This window comes from Enoplosus armatus, chromosome 5, assembly GCF_043641665.1.
Source record: "Enoplosus armatus isolate fEnoArm2 chromosome 5, fEnoArm2.hap1, whole genome shotgun sequence".
NCBI classification, from domain to species: Eukaryota; Metazoa; Chordata; class Actinopteri; order Centrarchiformes; family Enoplosidae; genus Enoplosus; species Enoplosus armatus.
The window spans coordinates 6,092,207-6,116,191 of NC_092184.1; the positions used below are offsets into that span (position 1 = coordinate 6,092,207).

At 40.5% G+C, this 23,985-nt stretch overlaps 2 protein-coding genes across 2 annotated transcripts; both read left to right on the forward strand.

Annotated features, from left to right (window-relative positions):
• Nucleotides 1-5,918: 5,918 nt before the first annotated feature.
• LOC139285104 (claudin-3-like) lies at nucleotides 5,919-10,568 on the forward strand. The gene is made up of 3 exons (XM_070905562.1): nucleotides 5,919-6,394; nucleotides 9,186-9,193; nucleotides 9,910-10,568. Exons 1-3 carry the CDS (start codon nucleotides 5,919-5,921, stop codon nucleotides 10,566-10,568), a joined length of 1,143 nt encoding a protein of 380 aa, XP_070761663.1.
• Nucleotides 10,569-12,686: 2,118 nt separating this feature from the next.
• Nucleotides 12,687-13,334, forward strand: LOC139285734 (claudin-3-like). Its single transcript, XM_070906374.1, has one exon. It carries the CDS (start codon nucleotides 12,687-12,689, stop codon nucleotides 13,332-13,334), a length of 648 nt encoding a protein of 215 aa, XP_070762475.1.
• The last annotated feature ends 10,651 nt before the right edge of the window (nucleotides 13,335-23,985 follow it).

Genomic DNA, 23,985 nt, shown 5'->3' on the forward strand with positions numbered 1-23,985 from the left:
TAATAATGATGCCATTAAAGATCATTTCCGTGTTTGTCCAATCACAAAGACATATTTTATATGAACATGCATGAACAGAAAAGATGTACTGTAGTTGAAAAAAAAAGAGTTCAAAGCTGACCTTGCAGGGATACCAGTCCTGTAGGTTGTCTTGGGAGAAAAATGTGCTCTCTGCTGTCCAGGGGTCCCACTTGATTTATCGATAGTTTTCCACAGCAGTGAGAAGACAGCAGGAGGGAGATGTTGGGGAAATGGCAAACACTATGCCAAGTGATTCCAGTTGACAGACTGTTGCAGAAAGAGGGAATAGGGAGAGGGGGCAAAGAGAGGTAGAGAGAGAATCAGATTGTTTCAGAAATGAATAGAGGCAGTGTTTAAGAGCCAAAAGTACCGTTAGGACTATAATGCCTCTATTTTATCCAAGGTAGGATCATTAAAGCTGCTTCGGCCTGGCTATGGAGATTGGGTTCCACACACAGGGAGGCAGGGAGGAATTTACACAATTAAGAATCTGAGGAGAGATGGTTTCAGGGTGAGATTAGTCCTGATGTGCAGGTCCTGATAGGCCGCAGAGACGCCACAATCACATGTCTCATGTTTTTGAAAATGTGTAAATAAGGTACTAATACACATGCAGCACCGGCAGTACCCTTACAAAGCATTGCATTAGAGACTGAAGAATCTTATATGCGCATAATATTTTTTTTTTATCATTTCAGACTGATAGTAAAATGTTCTGGTTGAGCTGGTTACTGTATGTGAAACTTTGTGTTTTTGAAAGTAAAGGGCGTGAATAGTGTCAAGAGTTCAGAGTGTAGATACACTTTGCTAAAGTAATTAATGGTACCAGAAAACTGTAATGAAGAGCTCAAGTTCCCTCATTTCCGGCAAATTTTTGAAAAGGGACCAGTACAAAGTTTGCAGCAACAGGTGAAAGACTCCAGCAGCCATGAGAAAATGCCAGAGGGAACCGAAGTGACAAGTGTCAGCAGGTTGTTCGAGGCAAGCCCAGACTTCACAGTAACGGCTGACTTTGGCTCTCTCTGCTCCAACCCTTCAGTTGAACTGGCTGGGCCATTATGCATATCAATGCAAAGTATGCAACATCAGTCTGCAGTGCAGACAAGGGTTAGCTTTTTCCTCTACAGCCATTGTCTTAAGTTTATTAAGTTTCACTTAATCAACAGATATACATTTAATACATTAAATATATTGCAAATCTAGAATAAATTGCTGCAAAATTTGGACTGTATATATATATATATGTATATATATAACAGATTCAAAATACTGTATTCTGTAAGGCATAAAATATATATATTTTAAAATCTGATTTAATATCATGCTGTGGGCTATGTATCTGCAGTTTTCCTGCTCTTTTCGGGTGGCACTGTGGTGTTCCTACAATGTTGTCTATCTAACTGTCCTTTATACTTTTAGCTCCATTTAGATAATCATACTCAGACACACCGGACACCCTTTTTTTAAATTATGCCAACAAGACTGGAATCATGTGCTAACTCACTCAGATCGATTACTTCTTCTCATGACTTCAATTTTGCTTGTTTATCTCAAACATACTTGTTATTGTTGTTGATTGTATTTTGGTAGACTCAGTACTTTGACATAAGGTTATTTTGTCAGGCAGTGTCAGTGTCAATTCTATTTCAATTTTGTGCAGATGAAACTTGTAACAGAGATGTCGTGAGTGTGGTTTGGGATTGTGGAGAGCCCTTATCTGTATGTTCTTATGTGTATGTTCTTGTTGATGTTACTATGTTGATTGTTTGTGTAATTGTTTAATATTTTTTCATTGCTATTATTCATGTATTTATTTCTTCTTTAAATGTCTGTTAATTTCCATGTTTTTGAAAACCAGATGCTGCATCTCAAGGGGTTTATCTTCCAGACAGGAGATATGATGAAGGGATGTGTGTGAAAATAGTAATATTTCTTGATGTAATGAGAATTTGTCTTTAGTTGCATTGTTTGGGTTAAAAGTAGTTTCATGTATCAGAGAGGAAAGTGTGTGTGTCCCTGCGTAGGTGGACCATGTCTGCAATTGTTCAGGAACAGTCATAGTTTCAGTGGGCAATTTATGCACAGTAGCTATCTTTGTGGGATCTTCAGTGAGTCATGCGTGTTCGGACATGACACATTATCACATGACACATGTCACAAACAAGAACCTGAAATCTTCTACGGAAGTGATAAAAGAGATTTTTAGAGATCCCAAACAATTTATTGTCACCTTTTGGTCTATTTTGTTAATTTCTGATCTCAGTACACAATGGCTCAGATCCTTCTGGCCTTAAAGTAGTTTCTTGTCATGTTGGTGATACAGGACTCCTTCTGCTGCAGATCTCATTGGATGTTTGTCTAAATGAGAATGGCAGGTAAATGTGTTAAAGTCACGTAGTGTAAATGTAAAATGGGCCAATACAAGCCACACACAATAGCTGCCGTGCAAGTCATGATATAGTCCACTTTGGTTGTGAAATAGGGGAGTGACTGAGGGCTTGTATTTTGGCCTGGGGACACTCCAGTTCTTCATTTGTGTGCACTATTACCGATAGGAATCAGGGCTTTTGGGCTTTGAACAAAACACAGGAACAACTTTTGCTTCCTTATTTTTTATTCATGGTGTAACTTCCTAATACATGTTGTTTCATCCATCACTAGATTTCACTCTGTGGGCTTTAATTATTTGTACTGTTCTTTTTTTTAACATTAACACACATCAGTGGTGAAGCAAACACAATCACAAACGAAATCTAAAGAAATAAAGGTTTGAATTAAATGTTGACAGAATTGGTCACAAAGAATATTCTAATAGTTGTTTGTATCAAGGAAAGTGTAATGTGAAGAAACAACAACCACTACCTCATGGAAACCAGTCTGACTCGCTCCCACTCCCATGACAGGTGAATGTTTTGCAAGGTGCCCTGCAAGTGCCTACATGTATATTTCCAGGACATAGCCTAATCAAGTAGATGCACCTGCAGCGAATGCAGTGAACTCCCTAAACAATGGCCATGTTTGGTGTGGATAAAAATATCACAGAATGAACTGTTGTTCAGACATAAAGATATATATGGAGATATATTGTATAGGTATGTTGTATCCAGCAAACAACACATATGTGCATAAGATAACAAATGTAGTATGACTTTCAGTAAGATTGTATGCTTAGTGAGCCGCTGCTGCATAAAGGTTAAAAAACTGCCTCAGTTGGTTTCAGGATGCATTAGCCAATCACGTCTCCTGTTATGATTGAAGCTGTATCAGGTTTTATCTGACTTTTCCTGGCAATCCACGGAGGTACACTGTTTTCTGAACACTGGCTGGTTCCAAGATACAAAAAGGTTTTTCATTGGAAGTAAGAACTCCCTAATACTGAGCACTCCTAGTACAGGAACTGCTGCCAGCTGCAAATGAAAACCAAAGGGAGAAAACTGCATCGGGTTGATATTTTAGCACCTTGTGTGTTGGACACTGATAACACCAAACAGATAAAACAAATTCCAGTAATGTAACATCATATTTTTTAAAGAAACAGAAAAAAGACAATTCAAATAAAATAAAATACAACTCAAGTAAAATCAGGAGGAGCTCCCTGATAAAATAATGTTTAAAGAAGAGATTTAAAAGATTTTAAAATGTGTTGCTGACTCAGCCAACCTGATTTTTGTGTGTGTAAACAGTGAAATATCTGATATCAGCACACATGCTAATCCATTGTTACAGTAACTAAACAGACACAACATAATTAACACAACGCAGCTAGAATGCAATAGTGGCTCCCCCTGTCTGCAAAAACATACACTTACAGTATAATGCACATAAACAGTTACAGTCTCTTAAAGGATGGTGTTAAGTGTGTCCCAGAGTGCACATGCATTGTGTCTGACTTGATGTTTTAACTTTCTCTTTCTACTTCTTCACCGTAGCATCTTTTTTTATAATAAATACATATGATATATACAGGATTTATTTGATGATTTTAGCAGTTTTTTGCTTTATGCACTGTATGTACTGAACATATGTGAACATCAAGTGTGGCTTTTATTCTGCAGCGGACATTATGATGCCGAAGCAGCCAAAGCGGCGCGTGGTGCATTGAGGTCTTCTCTCAATAGACCAATAACACATGTGGAAATGTCTTTAAAGTTGGTTTACCAGAAATGTAACAGTCACTCAAGCCACATTTTCTGAACTGAATGAAAATATTCAAGTTGATGGAAGAAATTAGGATACAAAAGCTTATTCTTCTCAGTGATGTACAATAATACAAAATCACAATTATGTAACTTGCCACTAAAATGGTGCAGATGCTAAGGTTCCTGTCTGGTGTGTGTCTATGTTTGTGTGGGAGTATGGATGGCTGTGGATTTGTGAACATGTGTGTCTGTGGAGGGGGTTAACCACAAGATAGCAGAGATACTCAGCCTAACCACTGACCCCAGGTGACCTCTGTTAATTGGAGGAAAGCCTGTAATGACACAGAGCTCACCTGTCGGCCGACCTCAACGGGCCTGTTGTCTATCAAACAACAAGGTGTTTAGAGGATAGTCCCACCTGTGGAGCTATTCTTTGATTCATTTAGTGTTCAGCATGACAAAATGTTGACTCAGATAAAGGCAGAGCAGCTGTGATACAGTATTTCACTCATTAATATTTCTGGATATTTCTGGGCTCTTTGCACCTCACTTTGGCTTTTTTTGTTTAGATTGCCAGTTGAGCCTTTCCAGCTTTATATATAACAGTAATTATAATGAAACATGAAATGCGAGATCCCTGTAATTTAAGGTTTTTGTTAAATAGACTTGCATGGAAAAAATGATAATATACAAAGGGGTTATTTACTGAAGGGATTAGTTAAGCAGACGTCCTACCATTAAGTCCTGGTATGTATTCATGGTTTGACATTTGCAATGTTGTGTCCCCTGGAGATTCAAAAGAGTATTTTCTGCTTATGTCTGGTCATAGTCTGTCAGGCTGATATTCTTTTAGTTTATTTAGATATTTAACCATATAGCCGCCATTTGAAGTAAAACACATCAAACATGCCCACTGCACGAGGCCTATTAAGTCAAACCAAGGGTTTTGTTTTTTCTTCCCGGAGGGATTATGTAGCTGACCAATAAAAAACAAGGCCTGTCATTGTTGCTCTTTTTTCTTGCACGGAGATCTAATTCAGATGGTGATTCAGCATTTTTCTTCAAGGTTGTCACATGTCACATACACAGATACATACATCAAATTCGAAAGACTTAAAAGGAACACTGGTGCGCATCTTTACATTGTATAGTATAATCAGAAGTGAGTACATAAATGATTGCTGTAAGCATTTCTTCTGCGTGAATGTGGTTTGGATTTAAGACAACACTATCCTCCAGGATCCATATGTATTTGATATTCAGTTCAATTCAATTTAATTCAATTCAATTCTAAGGGGCTTTATCGGCACGGGAAACAGACGTTTACATTGCCAAGTGTGAGAGAACATGTACATAAACAGAAGAATATGTGATAATATGTTTACTGTTATCTAGGACTCTACAGTTACTTGACAAAATATGTTTTCAGAAAGAATACTGATTTTAATTTATTCCCATGTGGATTCCGTTGAATGCAGTTTTGTAAAAAATATTAAAGTGTAATTGTAGTTTGAAGGTAAACATGATGCCACCTTAAGCTGACTCCACCTTCAGTCGTCTAAGCTTTATAAAGAAGGTAGAATCTGTTTCTCCCTCTCACTTTCTCTCTCACTAAAAGTCTTACGCAGGACTTTGAGCCAACGGGATCCGATATCGCCTTCATCTCAGGAGGGTTGAGCCTGTGGACACAGAGGGCCTTCTATCCCACAGAGCCCTGGAAGAGAGTCTTGTTCAGCTCCTTCATCCCCAGCTCCAACTATGTACTCTGCAGGCTTGGAGATCCTTGGGATGATCCTGGCAGTGGCCGGGTGGCTGGGGGTAATGGTGGCCTGCGGCCTGCCCATGTGGCGGGTGGCTGCTTACATCGGTCAGAACATTGTCATCTCCCAGGTGATCTGGGAAGGCTTGTGGATGAACTGTTCGGTGCAGAGCACAGGCCAGATGCACTGCAGGGTGCACGACTCCATGCTGGGGCTGCCGGTGGACCTGCAAGCGGCTCGTGCCTTGGTCATTGTCTCCATGGTACTGTGCATTGTGGGCATCGGCCTGTCAGTGGCCGGTGCCAAGTGCACCAACTGTAGCCGGGATGTGAGCAGTAAACCGCGGCTCGTGGTGGCTGCTGGAGTAACCTTCGTGGTGGCGGGACTGCTGCTGCTGGTGGCTGTGTCCTGGACAGCGCACGCCATCGTCCTGGGCTTTTATGACCCGCTGCTGGAGGAGACGGGGAAGAGGGAGTTCGGTAATGCTCTCTACTTTGGCTGGGCTGCGTCCTGCCTGCTCATCCTGGGGGGAGCCCTGCTCTGTTGCTCCTGCCCACCCACAGCGCTGAGTGGTGGTGGCTCCATGCCTCCCCGGGTGGACTACTCACTTGTCAAGACCATGTCAGTCAATGGATACACCAGAAGAGACTATGTATGAACATGAGACGTGAGCGCAGATGAAGATACGATGACCAGTGTTAGCAAATTTGTGTAGATGGATGTTTGGTGGCTTGGATGTTAATGCAGCATCTTGGGCTTGGACATTAAGCATGAATCACTAATGCATGTCTCGTGATGATGATGATGATGATAATGTGTTTTTTGTTGTGACCAATTTTCTGTAGTGGTGGTCATCTTATGTTGTTTTCAATATTTTATTTCAAATATTAAAACACTTTGGCTTTTTTTCATTAAGATGATGTCTGATCTTAAATAAATTCACACAATGTCGATGCAGATTATTTCTGATTCTGATTTCTGAATTTTTATAAGATTATAAATAAAAGAACAAAGAATTTAGACATTTTCAAGAGATACCGTTTGTAATTCTGCACTTTCATGCCACAGAGTCAGAAATGGATGCTTAAATGAAGTGTAACATAACTTCTTTGGTATGCAGAAACAGGGGCAGATGCCAGCTGTAGAGTTCAGCAGAGCCTGACCAATAAGACCCGTACTGGCGCACGCTGAAATTAGGTATTTTATGTCAATGTAAATGGAGTAAAGAAACAATGGGTGGCTTGTTTCAGAAGAGCACCTTATGCTTCCCTTCCATTGTAGCCTGTCCTCCATTTGCGAAGGTGAAACTGAGTCAGAGATAAAAGTCTCCGTCTGCAAGGGGATGTAACCTGCACTGTAACTGAGTCCAAACTGAGACACAAAGACCCTATTGATCAGATGGTTTGCAACTGTTTACCTTCCTCCCCAGATGGGATTCGCTGGAATAAAAGTGCATCTAAATGCTCAAAGAGCCAGTTGAATTTTTTAAAAATCCAAATGGCAAAATAAAAGCAGGTGCTGTGAGAAAAAAGGACTCTTTGGATTGTAGACAGTTGGTGACACCTCAACAGTGTAGCAGCAGTTAGACAGTGGGTCTGCTGCATTTATGGACAACGCATCAAACCAAAAAGGTGTTGAAGGTGATGTCAAATCGTTCTTAGAAGTCTGTGCTAATCATCAAGCCTTGGTTAAATGTCATACTACACAACATCTGCATGTCAATCTGCTGGACCTTTTAGCAACTTGTGTAACACAATATTGATCATGTCTAACAGTGAGACCAACAGGTGATAGCCTCCTTTTGAGACTTCTCAGAATCTCATTCAGGTACCTTCGAACTGTTTTATAACATATTCTTACTACAGCCTATAGAAGATATACAGACTTGCATGGCGATTCGGTACTCCCGATTTACAAGCAATAATTACTTTTTTAAATGAAAGTACAAGATACAAAGATTCAGGTTGAAAACATTTCTTGCTTTCTTAACTTGCCTCGGCTTGAGCAGTGGGGTTAATGATCTGAAGGATGTGCTTCTAAATATCCTGAACACTCCCTGTGAGTGACCACAGACCCTACTGACAGGACTGTGTTACTGAGCCCAGCTGTGCAGTCATGTGTTGATGGGAAAGTGCAACAGCCCGGTCAGAAATGAAGATAAACTGCAATATCTACCATAAGAGCACCAGCTCCCACTCCATAGGAGTTGCAACAACAAGTAAGGTGTGTACAAATATGAGCACATCACCTCACTATGACTATAGGAAATAAAATGTTACAGCCTTTGGGGTTAGTAGTGCTATGATCCTTAGAGGCCCATGTTTCCTTCGTGGCCTCAAGTAACCTGGAGAAACTTCTGAAAGAAATGTTATGTTTTAGCACAATCATCACATCCATGCTGTGTTTAAAGGCAAAGTAATGCGTTTGACTACAGTCACTGCATCACGTTGGGAAAGTGGCCTCTCTTTCTTTTTTTTAAACTGATTTACAAATTGATTTACAAAAAGGTGCTATGCAGATTCAGTGCAGCGTGTGATCCCCGTAAAACTACTGGAGGTGTGTATGTAGGAGGGTCTTTTTCTGTGGCACGTGCAAACGTTAAACTGGTTGTAGGAGGTTGAAACTCCTGATGCACTATGACCTTCAGAACAAGGACACTGATAAGACCCCCCATCCTTGTGCACACGCACGCAGACAATTGTTACAGCTTCCAGCACACCGGCCCACACTATCTCTCTCTCTCTGCATGACTGATGATTAGAAACATGTCTATGTCCTGAGAGAAATGCACATTATTCATAAGTGATTTTCATCAGTCCTGTTGGCCTTCCTCTTGCAGATGCTGTACGTTCACAGCGGTTTTGTGTTGTTTGCATTGCAGCTCCCACATGTGGTCTCAGTTGTTAACTTCCCATGGTTACCCAGGCAGCTGGGACAAGTTTTAGCATCACATAGCAGCACACACCACAACAACGTTACATGATATTTATTCATCTTGTGGTTTCTAAATTAAATGATTCATTTTATTATTATTATTATTATTATTATTATTATTAGGATCTGCTTTGTGTGGAGAGAAATAACATCCTCATCTTTAACACATCTTGATGGGAGCAACTTCTGTTTTAGGACAGTGCGCCATAACAGTTACTCACTTTAATAAATCTGTCAGGCATTGTTACTGGAAAGATTCTGCGCATCTCTCTGAAAGATGTTTGAAATAACTTTTCTATAACTCCTCACCCACTCGCTGCAATATTTATAGCCTCTTCAGTCGGTATTTCTAACTCAGTATTTATCAAAGCGAGGTCCTGGTTTAATCCTCTGTGTGGCAGGATTGGTGATAACACTTGAACACTTGAAGTTTCTCCCCACAAACATTTCATTTCCTTTCTTAAGCCTGTTGGAAGATGATGGCTACAGTAAATGGAAATGTGATGACCTTCCATAGAACTTGGGATGACGGTTTTATCGAATTTGGAAGGATACAGAGGCTCTCCCCGTACAGACACAAATATACCCTTCAGATAATCAGAGCTCTCCCACTGGTTTGTAAGTATCTGGCTCATCTGTGAGAGAGGACTACAATGAGAAACCTGCAGGAGTTGATACACTGCGGTCCACTTTCAATCATTCATCCACCGATCTTTACCATGTCTGTTACACATTAACTACTACAGACCTGAGATACACACCCTCTGTTTACTCTCCCCTCACCCAAATAGGTGGGAGAGCTACCGGGGCAGAGGAAGTTGAATGATTAAGCTGAGGCCGTTTACATGCCAAGGCTGCCTTTTTGTACATTCAAACGAGGGGGGAAAGAACACTATTTGAACTATTCCCTGGCCAATAACCAAGTGACTCCTCCTTCTGATCTAAAGAAATCTGCTGCTTATATGAGCAATCGGCGCTCCAGCGAACACTCACCCAATTCGCTTCTGACTCCTGAGATAGAGAAGACCTCTGTGCACCACTCATACAGAGTTCAGACATGCCTTCAGTGGGACTGGAGATACTTGGAGTGACTCTGGCTGTCCTGGGGTGGATCTTGGCCATTGTGTCCTGCGTTTTGCCCATGTGGAGAGTGTCAGCTTTCATTGGGATGAACATCGTCACAGCCCAGATCACCTGGGAAGGCATCTGGCTGAACTGCGTGGTCCAGAGCACAGGTCAGATGCAGTGTAAAATCCACGACTCCATGTTGGCTCTCAGCGCAGATCTTCAGGCCGCCCGCGCCCTCACTATCATCTCCATTGTGGTGGGGGTTGTGGGAGTCCTGGTGGCCATGATGGGGGCAAAATGCACCAACTGCGTGGAAGAAGAGTCGGCCAAGGCTCGGGTGATGATAGCCGCCGGGGTGGCCTTCATCCTGGCTTCTCTGACCCAGCTGATCCCTGTGTCGTGGTCTGCCCACACTATCATCATGGAGTTCTACAATCCAATCATACCTGAGGCACAGAAGAGGGAGATAGGTGCAGCTCTGTACCTGGGCTGGGCTGCAGCCGCATTTCTACTCATTGGAGGGGGTATCCTCTGCTCCAGTTGCCCCCCGCAGCCTGAGAAAAGGTACGGGCCTCCATCAAAGATGATGTACTCCCAAACCAGGTCGATTGCCCCAAGTGGTTATGATAGGAGAGACTATGTCTGAACTTGCACCTGCTCTTTTCTCACACCTTTGCCATCATGGAAAAGACTGCTGAAAGAGAACTTATGAATAACTTAAACACGTTCATTTTGAGATGGGGAAAACTCCTATACTCACGCCACCATATAATGTATGCTCCATTGAACAGAGCCTACATCAAACCTGTTTTTCTTTGTTAAATGTTTTGTGTGTAACTTTGAGGCTGTTGGAAGCACTGAGGCTAACATCTATATGTTAGTGATGTGGAGTGCCCTGTATTTTATACTTAGACTTTGTACTGTGATCCAAATTTAGAGAATAGGTGAATCTGCATTTGTACTTTCTTTGTACTGTATTGACTGTGTATGTGTTTTATAAAGAACCTTTTTTGATTAAGTTTGAGGAAGCCTGTCATGAAGCCACAGAATGCAGATTTTTGTTATCTATACATTTTGTAAATCAGTTAATCTGAATTTTTTTTATGTCTGACATGTTACTTTTTTGATTAAAGGCCTTGTTTTTTTTTATCTAAGTTGTCTTGATCATTCAAACTTCTGACTTTTTTTTTGGGTTGTCTGTTTCATTATCATTATTGAGGCTGAGAGACTGAAACTGAAACAAAGTTTGAGGAAAATCTTATGAAGCACATCTATCAATAACTTTTTCAGGTCTATTTTTTTCATCATCAATAAAAATGTTTTACGGCCTGAATTCTACTGCGAACTCCAAGTGCTGCTCTATCACACAGTATATATTTCAATAAGCCTTCAGGTCATGGTGGATTGCTCAGTCGTGTATTTGGCTTTTCATGACAAAGCACCCATAGGGAAACTGGAACAACACATTCAAAAATAGATTAAGTAAGATGTTTAATCTTCACATCAACAGGTCCAAAGAAAAGGTCTGATTCCACGCACCCTTGCATACCCAGCCATGAGGCTGACGACCGGGAGTCTATCACAGCACCTATCCACCTGGCTGTCTCTCACATGTCTGTTGGCTCTATGATAACAAGAACTGCCACTTTGTCAGCTTCCCCACACTCAGCTATCTGGACTGCCCTCCCAAACAATGAACCTGTTTTATGTCAGAGGGGGAGACGGGGGTGTGCTGTCAACACTGGGTTACAGAATGCTGAGGGGGTTGGGGGCATTTCTAGGGAGACAGTCCCAGAATTTCAAGGGCATTCTGCAGACAGACAGAGTCATTAAGGCCCATCAAACACAACACTGTTGTCAGGTGACAGCCTTGTATCTCCTACTCAAGTTTTAAAGAGGTCCTTGAAACTGAAGGAGTTCATACTCCTGTAAAGTTTAAGACAATTCCCATATCCCCGGTCTTATGACGCTTTCTCAGGACTCATTTGTATAATTTCAAAATATAAACTGCAGTCAAGCCGAAAGCTGTTTTTTTAAATCCTGAAGCGCTGGTATTTTGGAGATGCAAGGTTTTCACCACACAGTGATGATAAAAAGGTCAGGAGGCTGTTACTGAGCAACAGAGGTCAGGCATTCTTCATAGCATTGCGCCTGGGATAATTATGAGAATGTGATCTACGAGTGAGACTGAAACAAGAGTTAGTCAGTGATTATTAAATATAAAACTTTCTGATAAACCATAAATATGTTACACACCGATCCTGAAACGGTTCCATTTACAACCTGTTTCATGAGAGTTTGTTTGACAACAAAGATAAATCAGTCAACTTTTCCTTGCATGACATCTGTACATAAAATTGAATACCCTTATTTTCAATCATACAATAAGTCTTAATCCACCTTAGAATTGTTTCTTTGGTCATGACAACACATGCAATACTTGTGTGCCTTTTCAGCTGTAAAAGGCCTCTTTGTGGCCAGGCCCATTGTGAAGCTGGCCATGTAAGCTGATAGCAGAGCGTGTCCAGGTCCTTCCTCCCCTTTTTGGTGATGTCAGCTCCTTCAAGGACTCCTCCCCTCCACCTGATCTGCCTTATAAAGGATACTGGTAAAGTCGAGGGCAACAGATCTCACAGATGCAAGGCCTGAAATTAACTTAATTACTAGTTGGGTCTCTGGTTTACTCTTCTCCTTTGCAGATTTCTTCTGTGATCTCCTCTCAGGTGTGACACACATTCAGCAGCAGCAAGGAAGACGTTTCAGTATGTCTATAGGGCTGGAGTTGATAGGCATCTCCCTGTGCATTTTGGGATGGATTATTGCCATTGTGGCGTGCGCCCTCCCCATGTGGAGGGTGACGGCCTTCATCGGCAGCAACATCGTGACGGCTCAGATCATCTGGGAGGGCCTGTGGATGACTTGCGTGGTCCAGAGCACGGGCCAGATGCAGTGTAAGGTCTACGACTCCATGCTCGCCCTCTCCCAGGACCTCCAAGCCGCCCGCGCCCTCACCGTTGTCTCCATCCTGTTGGCCATCCTGGCTGTGCTCATCGCCATCGCTGGGGCCAAGTGCACCAACTGCATTGACGACGAGGCATCCAAGGCCAAGGTGATGATCATCTCCGGGGTCTTCTTCATTGTTTCCGGGGTCATGCAGCTCATCCCTGTCTCCTGGTCGGCCAACACCATAATCAGGGACTTCTACAACCCTCTACTTACTGACGCTCAGCGGAGGGAGCTGGGGGCCGCACTGTACATTGGCTGGGCAGCTGCTGCCCTCCTGATTCTTGGTGGCGGACTGCTCTGCTGCTCCTGTCCGCCACGTGAGACTAGATACAACCCTTCACGAATGGCTTACTCAGCCCCACGGTCCGCAGGCGGCCCAGGGTTAGAAAGGAAAGACTATGTATGAATGAAGGTCAAAGAGCAACAGACATTATTGAATCTCAAACCTGCTCTCCACACCAAACTGAGGGTGTGCTGAGAAAAAGAGCTCAAGGAAACAAGGAGACTCCATAATGAAGGATATATCTAGTTTAGCCTTCAATGCTACGTATCTCTGTATTAGGCTCTTTGTGTTTCAGAGACTGAAAGAGCATGCGAAGGAGTGGAGTGGAAATTTCCTTTAATCCTGTTTCAAAAAAAAAAAGCAAAGAAAATGATGTTCTTAGTGCTCTGTCCTCTTTAAGGTCAACATGCTTAATGTTATCATATACTTTTTATACAGTCCTGGCTTCTTCATGTTTATCACTGAATATCTTTTATAAAAACCGCCATGACTGCTTCATGTGTCACCTTCATAATGAGGCACCACTGTGTGCAAAATAGAAGAACTGGATGTGTTGAATGGTGCGACAGGGTTATTAACAGGATTATGTGTTGTAAATACTGTAGTAAGAGTAGCATTAATCACCTATAACTGTCAAGACAGCAGCTTTTAGTGAAGTGTGGGGATGGGGGGGGGGGGGGGTGCATTCCCATTCTGTTATGGGTTCATCCATAACAGAAATGATCTGTGTGTATTATATACGTCTACAGTACATGTATCTCACAAGTGGTTTTTTTTTAATAAACATGATTTTTTAAGATACTGCATGTCTTATCTCGTTTCATTTCATACATAAATTACTTTTTAATTTGCTTACGTGTGGGATCATGCGCCGTATAAGATTCTGTAAGAGCATATTCACTCCCACGTGAGTCAGTAAACCACGTAACAAACATGACGGAGTGTGTTCTATCCAGGTACCTTCGTAAGAGTACCCTGACATTCAATCCTGTGGCCTACGTTACCAGCAACTGGCAACTTAACCACACGCGCTCTAAACAATTAGCCACAGGATCGGTTCACGGGCAGAGGTGAGAAGTGTGAGCACACAGGAGTGGAGACGTTCCAGACATGATTTATTCGTTTTTACCCTTTAGATAAGAGTTATCATTGGATGCTTGGCTGAGCTTGTGTACTTCTTTCCAACGCCCTGCCACATACTTACACCATTACACACATTCATTTGTAGGAGCTGCCTTGTATCACAGACTTCTACTGTTGGCCACAATGCAAAATGTACTGGTAAAATTTTACTTTTTCAAAAGCACATACCCTCGATTGTTTTCTAACTACCCTTCAATCTTCCACTGTCCTGTTTTATATACTATCTCTGCAATCTTTATTTAATGAGCAAAGCAGCACGTGGTTATCTGGACTCTAGCACATTCAAAAGACCTAACAGCCAGTGTTTCCAAGACAGACATGAGTCAAGCCTTTCAGTCTAGTTTTAAAAACACATGCAGTCACACCTGACAAAGGCAGCGCCTTGAAATATTAATGAACATCTCATAGTAAATATGGGAGAGGTCCCTTGGAGCTATATCACATTACTTTCCAACTGTTGTCTCTTACTCCCGTATCAATGTCGCCTCCAACAAAGGACAAGGAACTGCTTGACATCTGGTCATGATTACAGCAACTACAGATTAGAGCTCGTTTAAATTCTAATGAGTAATCGAGAAGTTTACACTTTTTTGTGACTTTTGAGGCATAAAACATCATCACTTACATGCCTCAATACAAAAAGATTTCCTACTGCCAAGATTTTTAAAACAATATGACAAATGAGGAAATATCATTCAGTTTGTACATTTGGCAAAACAAGATAATTTGTGATTTGTGTCCAGGTGAAGTCAGATTGTCTAATGCTGTAATATACGTCCTGACAAATGCATGACGAACTATGGCCTGTTGGGTGAAGATTTTTAGCCAACTTGCAGCTGTGTTTGAATGTATTACAGTATATTTAGGATACAGTCATTTACTTGCTGATTAAAGTAAAAAATGAAACATGAAAAAGATATTCCTCCTACTTATCCTATAATTAAAAAATAAAACAAGTTTGCTCAACTTCTATACAGAAATTAAACAAATTACAACACTGCCCCGCATTTCTACTGTTTTTGCTTAATGTAATAATGTTTTGGTTTTTTTCAAACTCTTTTAAATTATGAAAAACACAATTTCTTTCCTTTTATTCTGCGACTAAATGACAAATGATCTGCTACAGGCCAGTGCAGGACATCACATAACACTAACCAAAACATAACTCAGCTCAAACCACCAAATAAAGAGCAAATAAATTGAGCTCTTTCCACAGAGGCGTGACAGAGCATCATGATGGCAAAGCATGTTTACCAGTGAGCAGCACTTCCTGCGTGCTGTTCCAGTGACTTGTCCAAGACCCTCGGGCATGTTTGGTCATCGTTAAGCTAATCATTGATTCTTACACAGGTGTACTTCACAGCCACCCAAAGATACACAGGACACAATTCATTTTCATTTGAAATATTGAATTATTTAAAGTGTGAGTGTGAGGGGCAAGAAGTGAGTTTTTCATGTTTTGACAAGAAACAACAACAACCAACAAAACTATGATGCAAACAGCAGCAAAGTAAACCAAACGATCCTGAGGCTATGATGAAACTGAATCTCATCAAATACCTAAACCTGGCCGACTGAAAAAAAGAAAGAAGAAAGGAAAGAAAAAAGGCATTCTTTGAGTCTCTCTGGTCATGCTCTGCTGGCTCTGGCCAAACTCTGGTCACATGACCGATACTGGGGAATGTGAAGGGCAGAGAGGTTGCCTAGCACCTGAAGTCAGAAAGAGAAAGCACCCCCCCCCTCCCGAAAATAACACAGGCTCACTGTGTCCACTCAGTGGGAACGGAAACTCACTGAGGTTTCTTACTTGCAACGGCAAGAAATCTAAATCCAAATCTAAACCACAGCAGACCCACAAAGGAACTGATTCAACAAGAACGCTTCTTTTGGAATTTTACAGAACAATAACAGGTTCTTCTGTTTGTCCGAATAAAAGAAACTTTCTCAGCAAGAACCATTTTGTCTGAGTTTTATCGTGAAAAGCTGGGAAATGCCATTCCAGCCACAGTCATCTGTATAAAACCCTATCAGGAAGCCATTTTTAAGAAACCCTGACGGTTATCGATACACATTTTCCTAGGAACGTTTTTCCAAAAGCCTGACTGAATTACTGACATCGTCCTACTTCTTTCTTTAGCACTTCTTTCTCTCATTTTGTGTCTTTAACATTTTGCTAACAGCAGTGCTGCTGGCTGGTACCTTCCATGTTGGTATGGGTGAAGTTTAATCTGTTTCAGTTTAATTAGTCATTCTCTGTTACTGTCAATGACATATTCAAAACATAAAACTTTAATGTAAGGTTTGTTCACTGTGAATCAGTCATTGATGATATATCATAGCCAAAAAAGGGCTGACTGGTTTTACAGTCTGATCTGCTACTTAGCCATCTAGTTTTGCATGTCCAGGAAATCACAGGGCAACTCAACAGCCCTGCAGCAAAGACTGCTGAGACTGTCACACAGGGCTGTTGACTCTACTTCATGGTGGTGTTTGAAGCTTGTTTGTAATGTTGTATTAGATTGTTTTATATAATTATACACTGTCATTCATTCGTTATCACTTTATTAACATCATTAAAATCACTTTAACAGTAAGACAGCGCTGTTTCAAGGCTCCCTTTTTGACACAACAAATGCTGAAGTGTGTGACAGGTATTATATATATATATATATATATATATATTTATATATTACATTTATTGTGGATATTTTCAAATAAGTCAAACGACTGTTATACAAACTTTGTTATTTGTTTCTACTTTTTTGAATGTCAAGTACAAATGAATAAAAAACAACAATTATAAATGCTGTAAGAATACTTCTCAATGTTTTAAAATATTTTCTTTAATAAGAATAAACTGAACCTTAAGGTTCCCTGTGGAGTTTTTGTCCTCTTGTAGCACAATGGAGCAGTTTTTAAATGAATTTTAACCTGATGGTGTGAGTCATCACACCCATTGGTTGCATATACACATCAGTGCTGCTGAATGATGCAAAATTACAGTTGTTCACCAGCGAAGGACATGGTCAGTGTCCTTAGCACTTCACCCTCAACTACCCTTCCCGATTTGATTCGATGTTTTAAAGATAATAAATGGAAATTAAGGAAACTAAGGAAATTATATTGAACATAAAGACCTGTATACTATTTTCTTTCCGGTGGAAGAACCTCCAGTCACTCAGAGCTACCAGAGCTTTATGATGAAGTCCAGTCCGAGCTCTGAGGAAACAGAACAAACACTGTGCACAAAAATCAAACATTATTCCTGTAGCCTTGATTATGGAAGTGCAATTGACTTACTCTTGAAACTGAGGACACTTCTGCTGTTTTTAGCTATTTTGGATGTTTTTTGAAGCAGTTTCCGTGTGCAGTAATTAAACTGAAAGACTGTAGCTGGCAGCAGCAGTAAGCAGAATAAACAGTTACAATACGTGGTCTGTTGTGAATGTGTGAGATTGGCCTGGGCTGACATTTGATTTCCAGCCTGAATTATTATTCCAGTCAGAGAGAGAAGTTCAAGACCGAGCAGCTGAACTGGATCAGGTGTAAGCCCCTTTAAATCTCTGAAGTGATCATAAATAATACTGCGCGGTTTGTCTTTACCAAAATGTTATGAAGAAGCTAAGGGAGGGAGGATGGCTGTGCAGAAAGGTACACAGTGTGAGCCACAGGATTATTTGGGTCAGGTTGTACTGGCAATATCCTGGTGTGTGTGTGTGTGTGTGTGTGTGTGTGTGTATTTTGTAGTATCTGTGCGTGTGTTTTTGGTGGAACAGCAGCCTATTAGCTCCCTGGTGAGGCAGATATGAGCTAACATACCTGCTGATAAAGTTCCCAGTCACATGAAAAGAACAGATCCCTCCCTCACATTCCAGCTGTGTGTCTTCCAACTGAGCAGAGATAAGAAACACTTGCTCTCATCACTTTTCAGTTTTGCGGTAGAATTAATCAGGTTAAAGCCAGTTTCTGGTGACAGTAGCCTATAAGGTCACTGGTTCCAATGAAGAGGTAAAATGTGGGCAGGAGAGTAAAGTGAGTAACATTCTCCACTCATTGAACAGCTACTGGCTTAAAAAGAAATGGATGTCGGGCTATCACATCAAAAGACAAACATAGTGCAAAGATCAGACACTTTGTCAGGTGGAGGTTATTTAAATAAATATTTTTTCATAATAATATTCTTCCTAATTTATAAAATTCTTGCAACACATGAGATGAGTGGAATAAAAAGAATCACAATATGGCACTATAAGAGTGTTTTGCCCAAAGAAACAATCAGATAAAAATATTATGCTGCCCTCTAGTGGCCATAATGAAAACCTACAAGTAGTGTCCTCAATTAAGCAGTGTAATGGGAAAAAATGCTACACTACGCTTTACCACTTGATACACTGTTATATGCTGCAATTCCTGTGCAATAACGGATAACATGAGGACTGAGTCTTCTCCTTTGGCCTTGGACAGAGAAAATTTCTTCTGCTAAGTTATCATTCATTATTATTCATGTTGCTAACCAGACTTTAATGGTGCAAGTGTATATATTTGTGAAACTAGAATTTTGATATGAAAATCAGAGAATGTGATGAGCTTCTTTTTAAAGGTAATTTTCTAACCATCGGGGGCACCGATGTCTACTAAAAGAATAGATAGTAAAAGATTATCAGACGAGTCAAAAAAACATAACTGAATACATCAATAAACAATAAAGTGTAAAAAGAAATATAAAGCTTAACACATTTACTTATACCATCCATCATTTGGTAAAAAAAGCTTTTTATTATTTTACTTTAGCACCAATCAGTGGTTAAAATAAATATTCTAACTAATCTGAGTTTTTCTTTATTAATCTTTTGTATTTTCATGCACTACTATAGTTCAGAAACATTGTTGAAGGACAAATCTCTGTCCAGCCCATGTGGACTAAAAACATAAAACTGTACATGCATTTAAAGTACCAGCTTCTGGGATTTGTGTATAACAACAGCAGTATGGGCATAACATAATTAAATCTTACAGCTTTTAGGTATGTAGATATATGCAAATCTTAAATGGATTAAGATTGCCAGCATGCCTACATTAGATTACAGTTCACTGATGGTATAAAACTTTGGTAAAATCCAATCAAATCATTCACAAGCTTCATAAACCCCTTAGCAATAATCAGAGCAAGACAATAACTTTTCTAATTACAAACAAACATTTAAACAGCTTTGCAATGAGTTGGGTTTTGTGTACACAGATAAAGAAGGGCCTCTGTAGTGATATAAATGCATATTTAAATGAATAATATTTCTCAAACAGCATCTAGTACATGATTTGCATTAAGAGCAGCAAAGGTGTGCCAAGAACAATTACTTCCAAATGATTTTACCAGGGATTAAAAGAGAATGCATTTTGTTTTGAAAAATGTTAAGATGGATCATTAGGGGAATTAACATTTACATCTCGCTATTGATTTGGTTTGATGACATGTAGAATAATAATAATATGACACACATGTGGTCCCCCCCCCTCAAAGCGCAGGGACATTAAAAAGATAAATACGGACAGCCTTTGACGTCTTCAGTATGAACGCGGATCTGTCACATCCTTTTCCTGTAGGAGCATAAAATTCTCATCATCTGCTCTTGTAATTTTCTCACCACTATCATCTTTCTGCCACTGGGAGAAGTATAAAAAGTATTAATGATCTGAGTAATGAGTGTGTGTGTGTGTGTGTGTGTGTGTGTGTGTGTGCTTTGTGTAAAACTCCATTATTTTTTGGATTTGCCTTCATTCACGACTGTTTTGGCTTTGTGTATCTTCACTGTCCAATCAGACAGGAGGAATGTAGATCTGGTTAAAAATACATAGCACACATCAACCCCATACTCTGCTGGTATCCCAGGGGAGACCTGCTGTACATTAAGAGCAGACCATCATTCAACACTACAGACACACACACACATATGGGACCATCACTTTGCCATGGTTGACAAATTTCTGTTGTTGTTTGACTCTAGCTTGGTCTTAAATGAACACATCCGGTCATTAGGAGAACATTGTTGTAGACCATGGATTATTTGTCATTTGTCATTTATTAAAAAACAACATTTGAAATAAGTCATTATATTTCTCCCAATCACTTCAGGACTGTCCTCACCAGAAAATGACAGTTGTTAGAGCACTGCAAAACCTCTCAGGGAGGGGGTCAGCGTGGATGGTTGGATATACAAAGTGTCTGACTTTGACACCAAAGACCACGATTTGCATCATATCTCTTACCGACTGTGAACAGTGGTTTCTTTAAAGAATGACCACAATCTTTTCCTGAACTTAACCAAGTTCAACAAACCTTTAGTTGCCTAAACCTAACCAAACCATAATCATATTGACAGCAGATCAGAAAACACTCATTTGACACTAATTCGTTTTTTCAATGGTCGGGGGGGGGGGGGGCATTCATATGGACTCTTCTCGTAAACACGGTAAACACGAACCCATTTGAAGGCACCAAGTGTGTTGAGTTTGGTGAGGGAGGGAAGAGGAGGATGTCATACGGAAGTGATAAAATATTCAGAGCCCTAATACAAACATTGTGTGATTTTAAACAATAGTATGTATGTTTCTTTATTTAAATTTTGGACGTTTTTGAAGCAGTTTCCGTGTGCAGTAATCAAATTGAAAGATTGTAGCTGGCAGCAGCAGTAAGCAGAATAAACAGTAACAACCCCCATATGTTATGCTCATGAAGTTGTCTTGTCATAAAGAGAAAAATATTTGCGTGATTAGCAGTATGAGTCCGAGGAGACAGAAGGTTAGCTGGTGAATTTAAATTTAAAACATCCCTTAAATGTTTCAAAAACGGGAAAGAAATGAAGCTTTGGCCAAAGTCCTTGTCTCTGCCTTTCACAGACTACCAAATGATTTCTAGTTGGTTCTTGAATGTGAAGTTAAAGGGTCATTGTGACTCAGTTTCAGCCTCTTCTCTTCAACAACTGGGCCGCTGGTCATCTTCAGCATACTCCACATACAGTACATTCGACCCGATTCCAATGCTGTTCTCTCCGCTCAGAAATCCCTGAAGCCTTGAGACCTATCCTGTAAGTGCTGGAGCTGGTTGTTTCCTTCACAAACCCCCATTTCACATTCATTTTAAATGTCTCTCCGCTCAGTTTTACATCCCTGTTTCATTCATCATAAGTCAATTCTTATTCCCTTTCAGCACCTTTCATCTCTTCATATTTCCTGTCAATTGCTCGATTGAAATCCTGCAGTGTATTTGATTTTGTTACTTCCTGCTGACTGTGCTGCATCATGCATTTCCTTCCAAAAATCTGGAAACTGTCACACACGCCTTTATAACTCGTCGATTAGACTACTGCAACTCCTTGCTCTCTGGCATCAGTAAAAAAATCTCTCTCCTGCCTCCAGCTCATCTAAATCTCTGCTGCCAGGATTTTGACACATTTCACAGATCCTGGCTTCCTTATGCTGCCTATCAGTTGCTTTTAGAATTGATTTTAAGATATTACTGACTACTTACAAAGCCTTGAGAGGCCTCGTTATTTATCAGATCTTTTATTGCCTTATGTCCCTTCCCGCCCCCTGAGATCCGCAGATGCATCGCTCCTTGTTCCAGTCAGGGCTCCCAGACTTCGGAGTGACCTGCCAGTGGAAATCTGTCTCGTCTTTTAAAACTCTTAAAAACACACTTGCCTTTTGGTGATTTTATTTATATTGTACGACCAACACAGCATTTTAGTTCATTTTACTGTCTTTGTGTTTTATAATGGTTCAGTTTTTATGGCTATAGTTTGTTTCTTTCTCTTTGTGTTTTTGATGTGCTCTGTTTTTATTGTAAAGCACTTTGTAACTGTGTTTTGAGAGGTGTTTGTTATAATTATTATTATTATGCATCCCCTTATTATTGTGTCATGGTTTGCCATTATCTCCTTTTAGAATTGAATCACCCGCACCATTGTAAGAAAGGTTATTAGTCCTTCTCTGTTGGTAACATCATTAAACATTAAACTGTGTGAGTATGTGCAAGCAACCATGCAGCTTGGGTGGGTGTATAGGGGGAGTCTGTGTGATCTGTAAACATGGCCTTTTGTGAGACCCAGTCCTGTTATTCTATACAGTAAACTGTCAAACATTGTAACATGAACAAATGTTAATGGCACACAATGTGGTTTTCTTTCTGTCAAGAAAACGTTGCACAGAATAGCACGCTATGGTCTCTAGCCCTAATTTAAGAAATGGTTTTCACTTTTCACTCTCTTGAAGACCCCTGACCTGGCGTCTTTTTATAGGTAAAGCTCGTTAGAAATCTAGTGCCTTTATGAACAGTCAGTCACAGTGATGAGTGACTAATTAATGCAGTTACATCTACACCAACTTTAGTGCAGAGACACACACATTCACATGTCATAGTACCAAATAAATCATTTTCTATAAATGGACTGACCACATTTACTAACTGCTGCAAACATCAATTCCAATTTTATAATGGGCCCATATCTATATCTCTGCGCTGTCATTCCTAAGCAGTGCAAATAGCTAAAAGTGGTCAACACTGATTTTATTACTATGATCATCATTATTAGTGGTAGAAGAACACAGTGGAACAATTAAGGTTTCTTGCTCAGCCATTCACAGCCACAGAGAGAGAGAGAGAGAGAGAGAGAGAGAGAGAGAGAGAGAGAGAGAGAGAGAGACTTCAAAGATCGCATCATTTCTGGAAGCGGACTGCTCTCCTCGTGCACAGCTGGGTTGGGTTGCAAACTTTGACAGTGAAAACATGACATTTCCAAAGGTGAGGTCCACATTTCTTCTTCTCCGTTACGTTCTCATCATGCAGCCTTTGCCTCGTGTTTTGATCAGCATTTTGTGACCACTGCACAGCCAGTGTTTGGTATGCGTCTGTTTTTTCCAAATACTAATTGGGAATAATTCATTGTTAATTGTTTATTATAGCGTGATAATATGGCCGGTGGTCGGTGGGGATTATGTTAGCATGGCAACTGTCTGGCAGAGTGAATGGAAGTGACAGAAGCAGAAAGACAAAGGTGCAGGTGGTCACATAGAGGAGCATATAGGAATGTCCCCAGCTTATAGAAAGTAGGGTTGCAAGTGAGACAAGATGAGACAAGTGAACAAGATCAAAATCATGTATTATGATGCAGAATTACCATGATAATCATCAAAGTGAAGGTGTTTTAAGACATCACTGTGGCATCTGAGAGCTGATAGCACCTGAAATGACTTTTTTTTTAGATCGTCAATACAATTTCACCCGAGGGAAACCTGTGGTAGGCGTGTACTTCATTACATTTCCACAGTCATTACTGAACAGGCCTGTCACAGCATCAGTATAAAGTGGGTGCTAATTACTGAGTTACACTAGTGGTGTGAAGTATTACATGCAGCCCCGCGGTGTGGTGAAATGTAGGCATGGCTCAGGTGGGAAAGCTGGTTACAACACACACACACACACACACACACACACACAGCCTGCTAGCATTGTTACATAAACTGAGACCTGTTAGCTGCAGCATTACCCAAGCTAATTGGCTAGTGTACATGTACGTGTGTGTATGTCTATATATTGTGCCACAGCTGACAGTGTGCAGGATAACAGGGCGACAAG

Coding starts and splice junctions, on each gene's coding strand:
- LOC139285104 (XM_070905562.1), top strand. CDS start 5,919: ATGTACTCTGCAGGCTTGGAGATCCTTGGGATGATCCTGGCAGTGGCC.
- LOC139285734 (XM_070906374.1), top strand. CDS start 12,687: ATGTCTATAGGGCTGGAGTTGATAGGCATCTCCCTGTGCATTTTGGGA.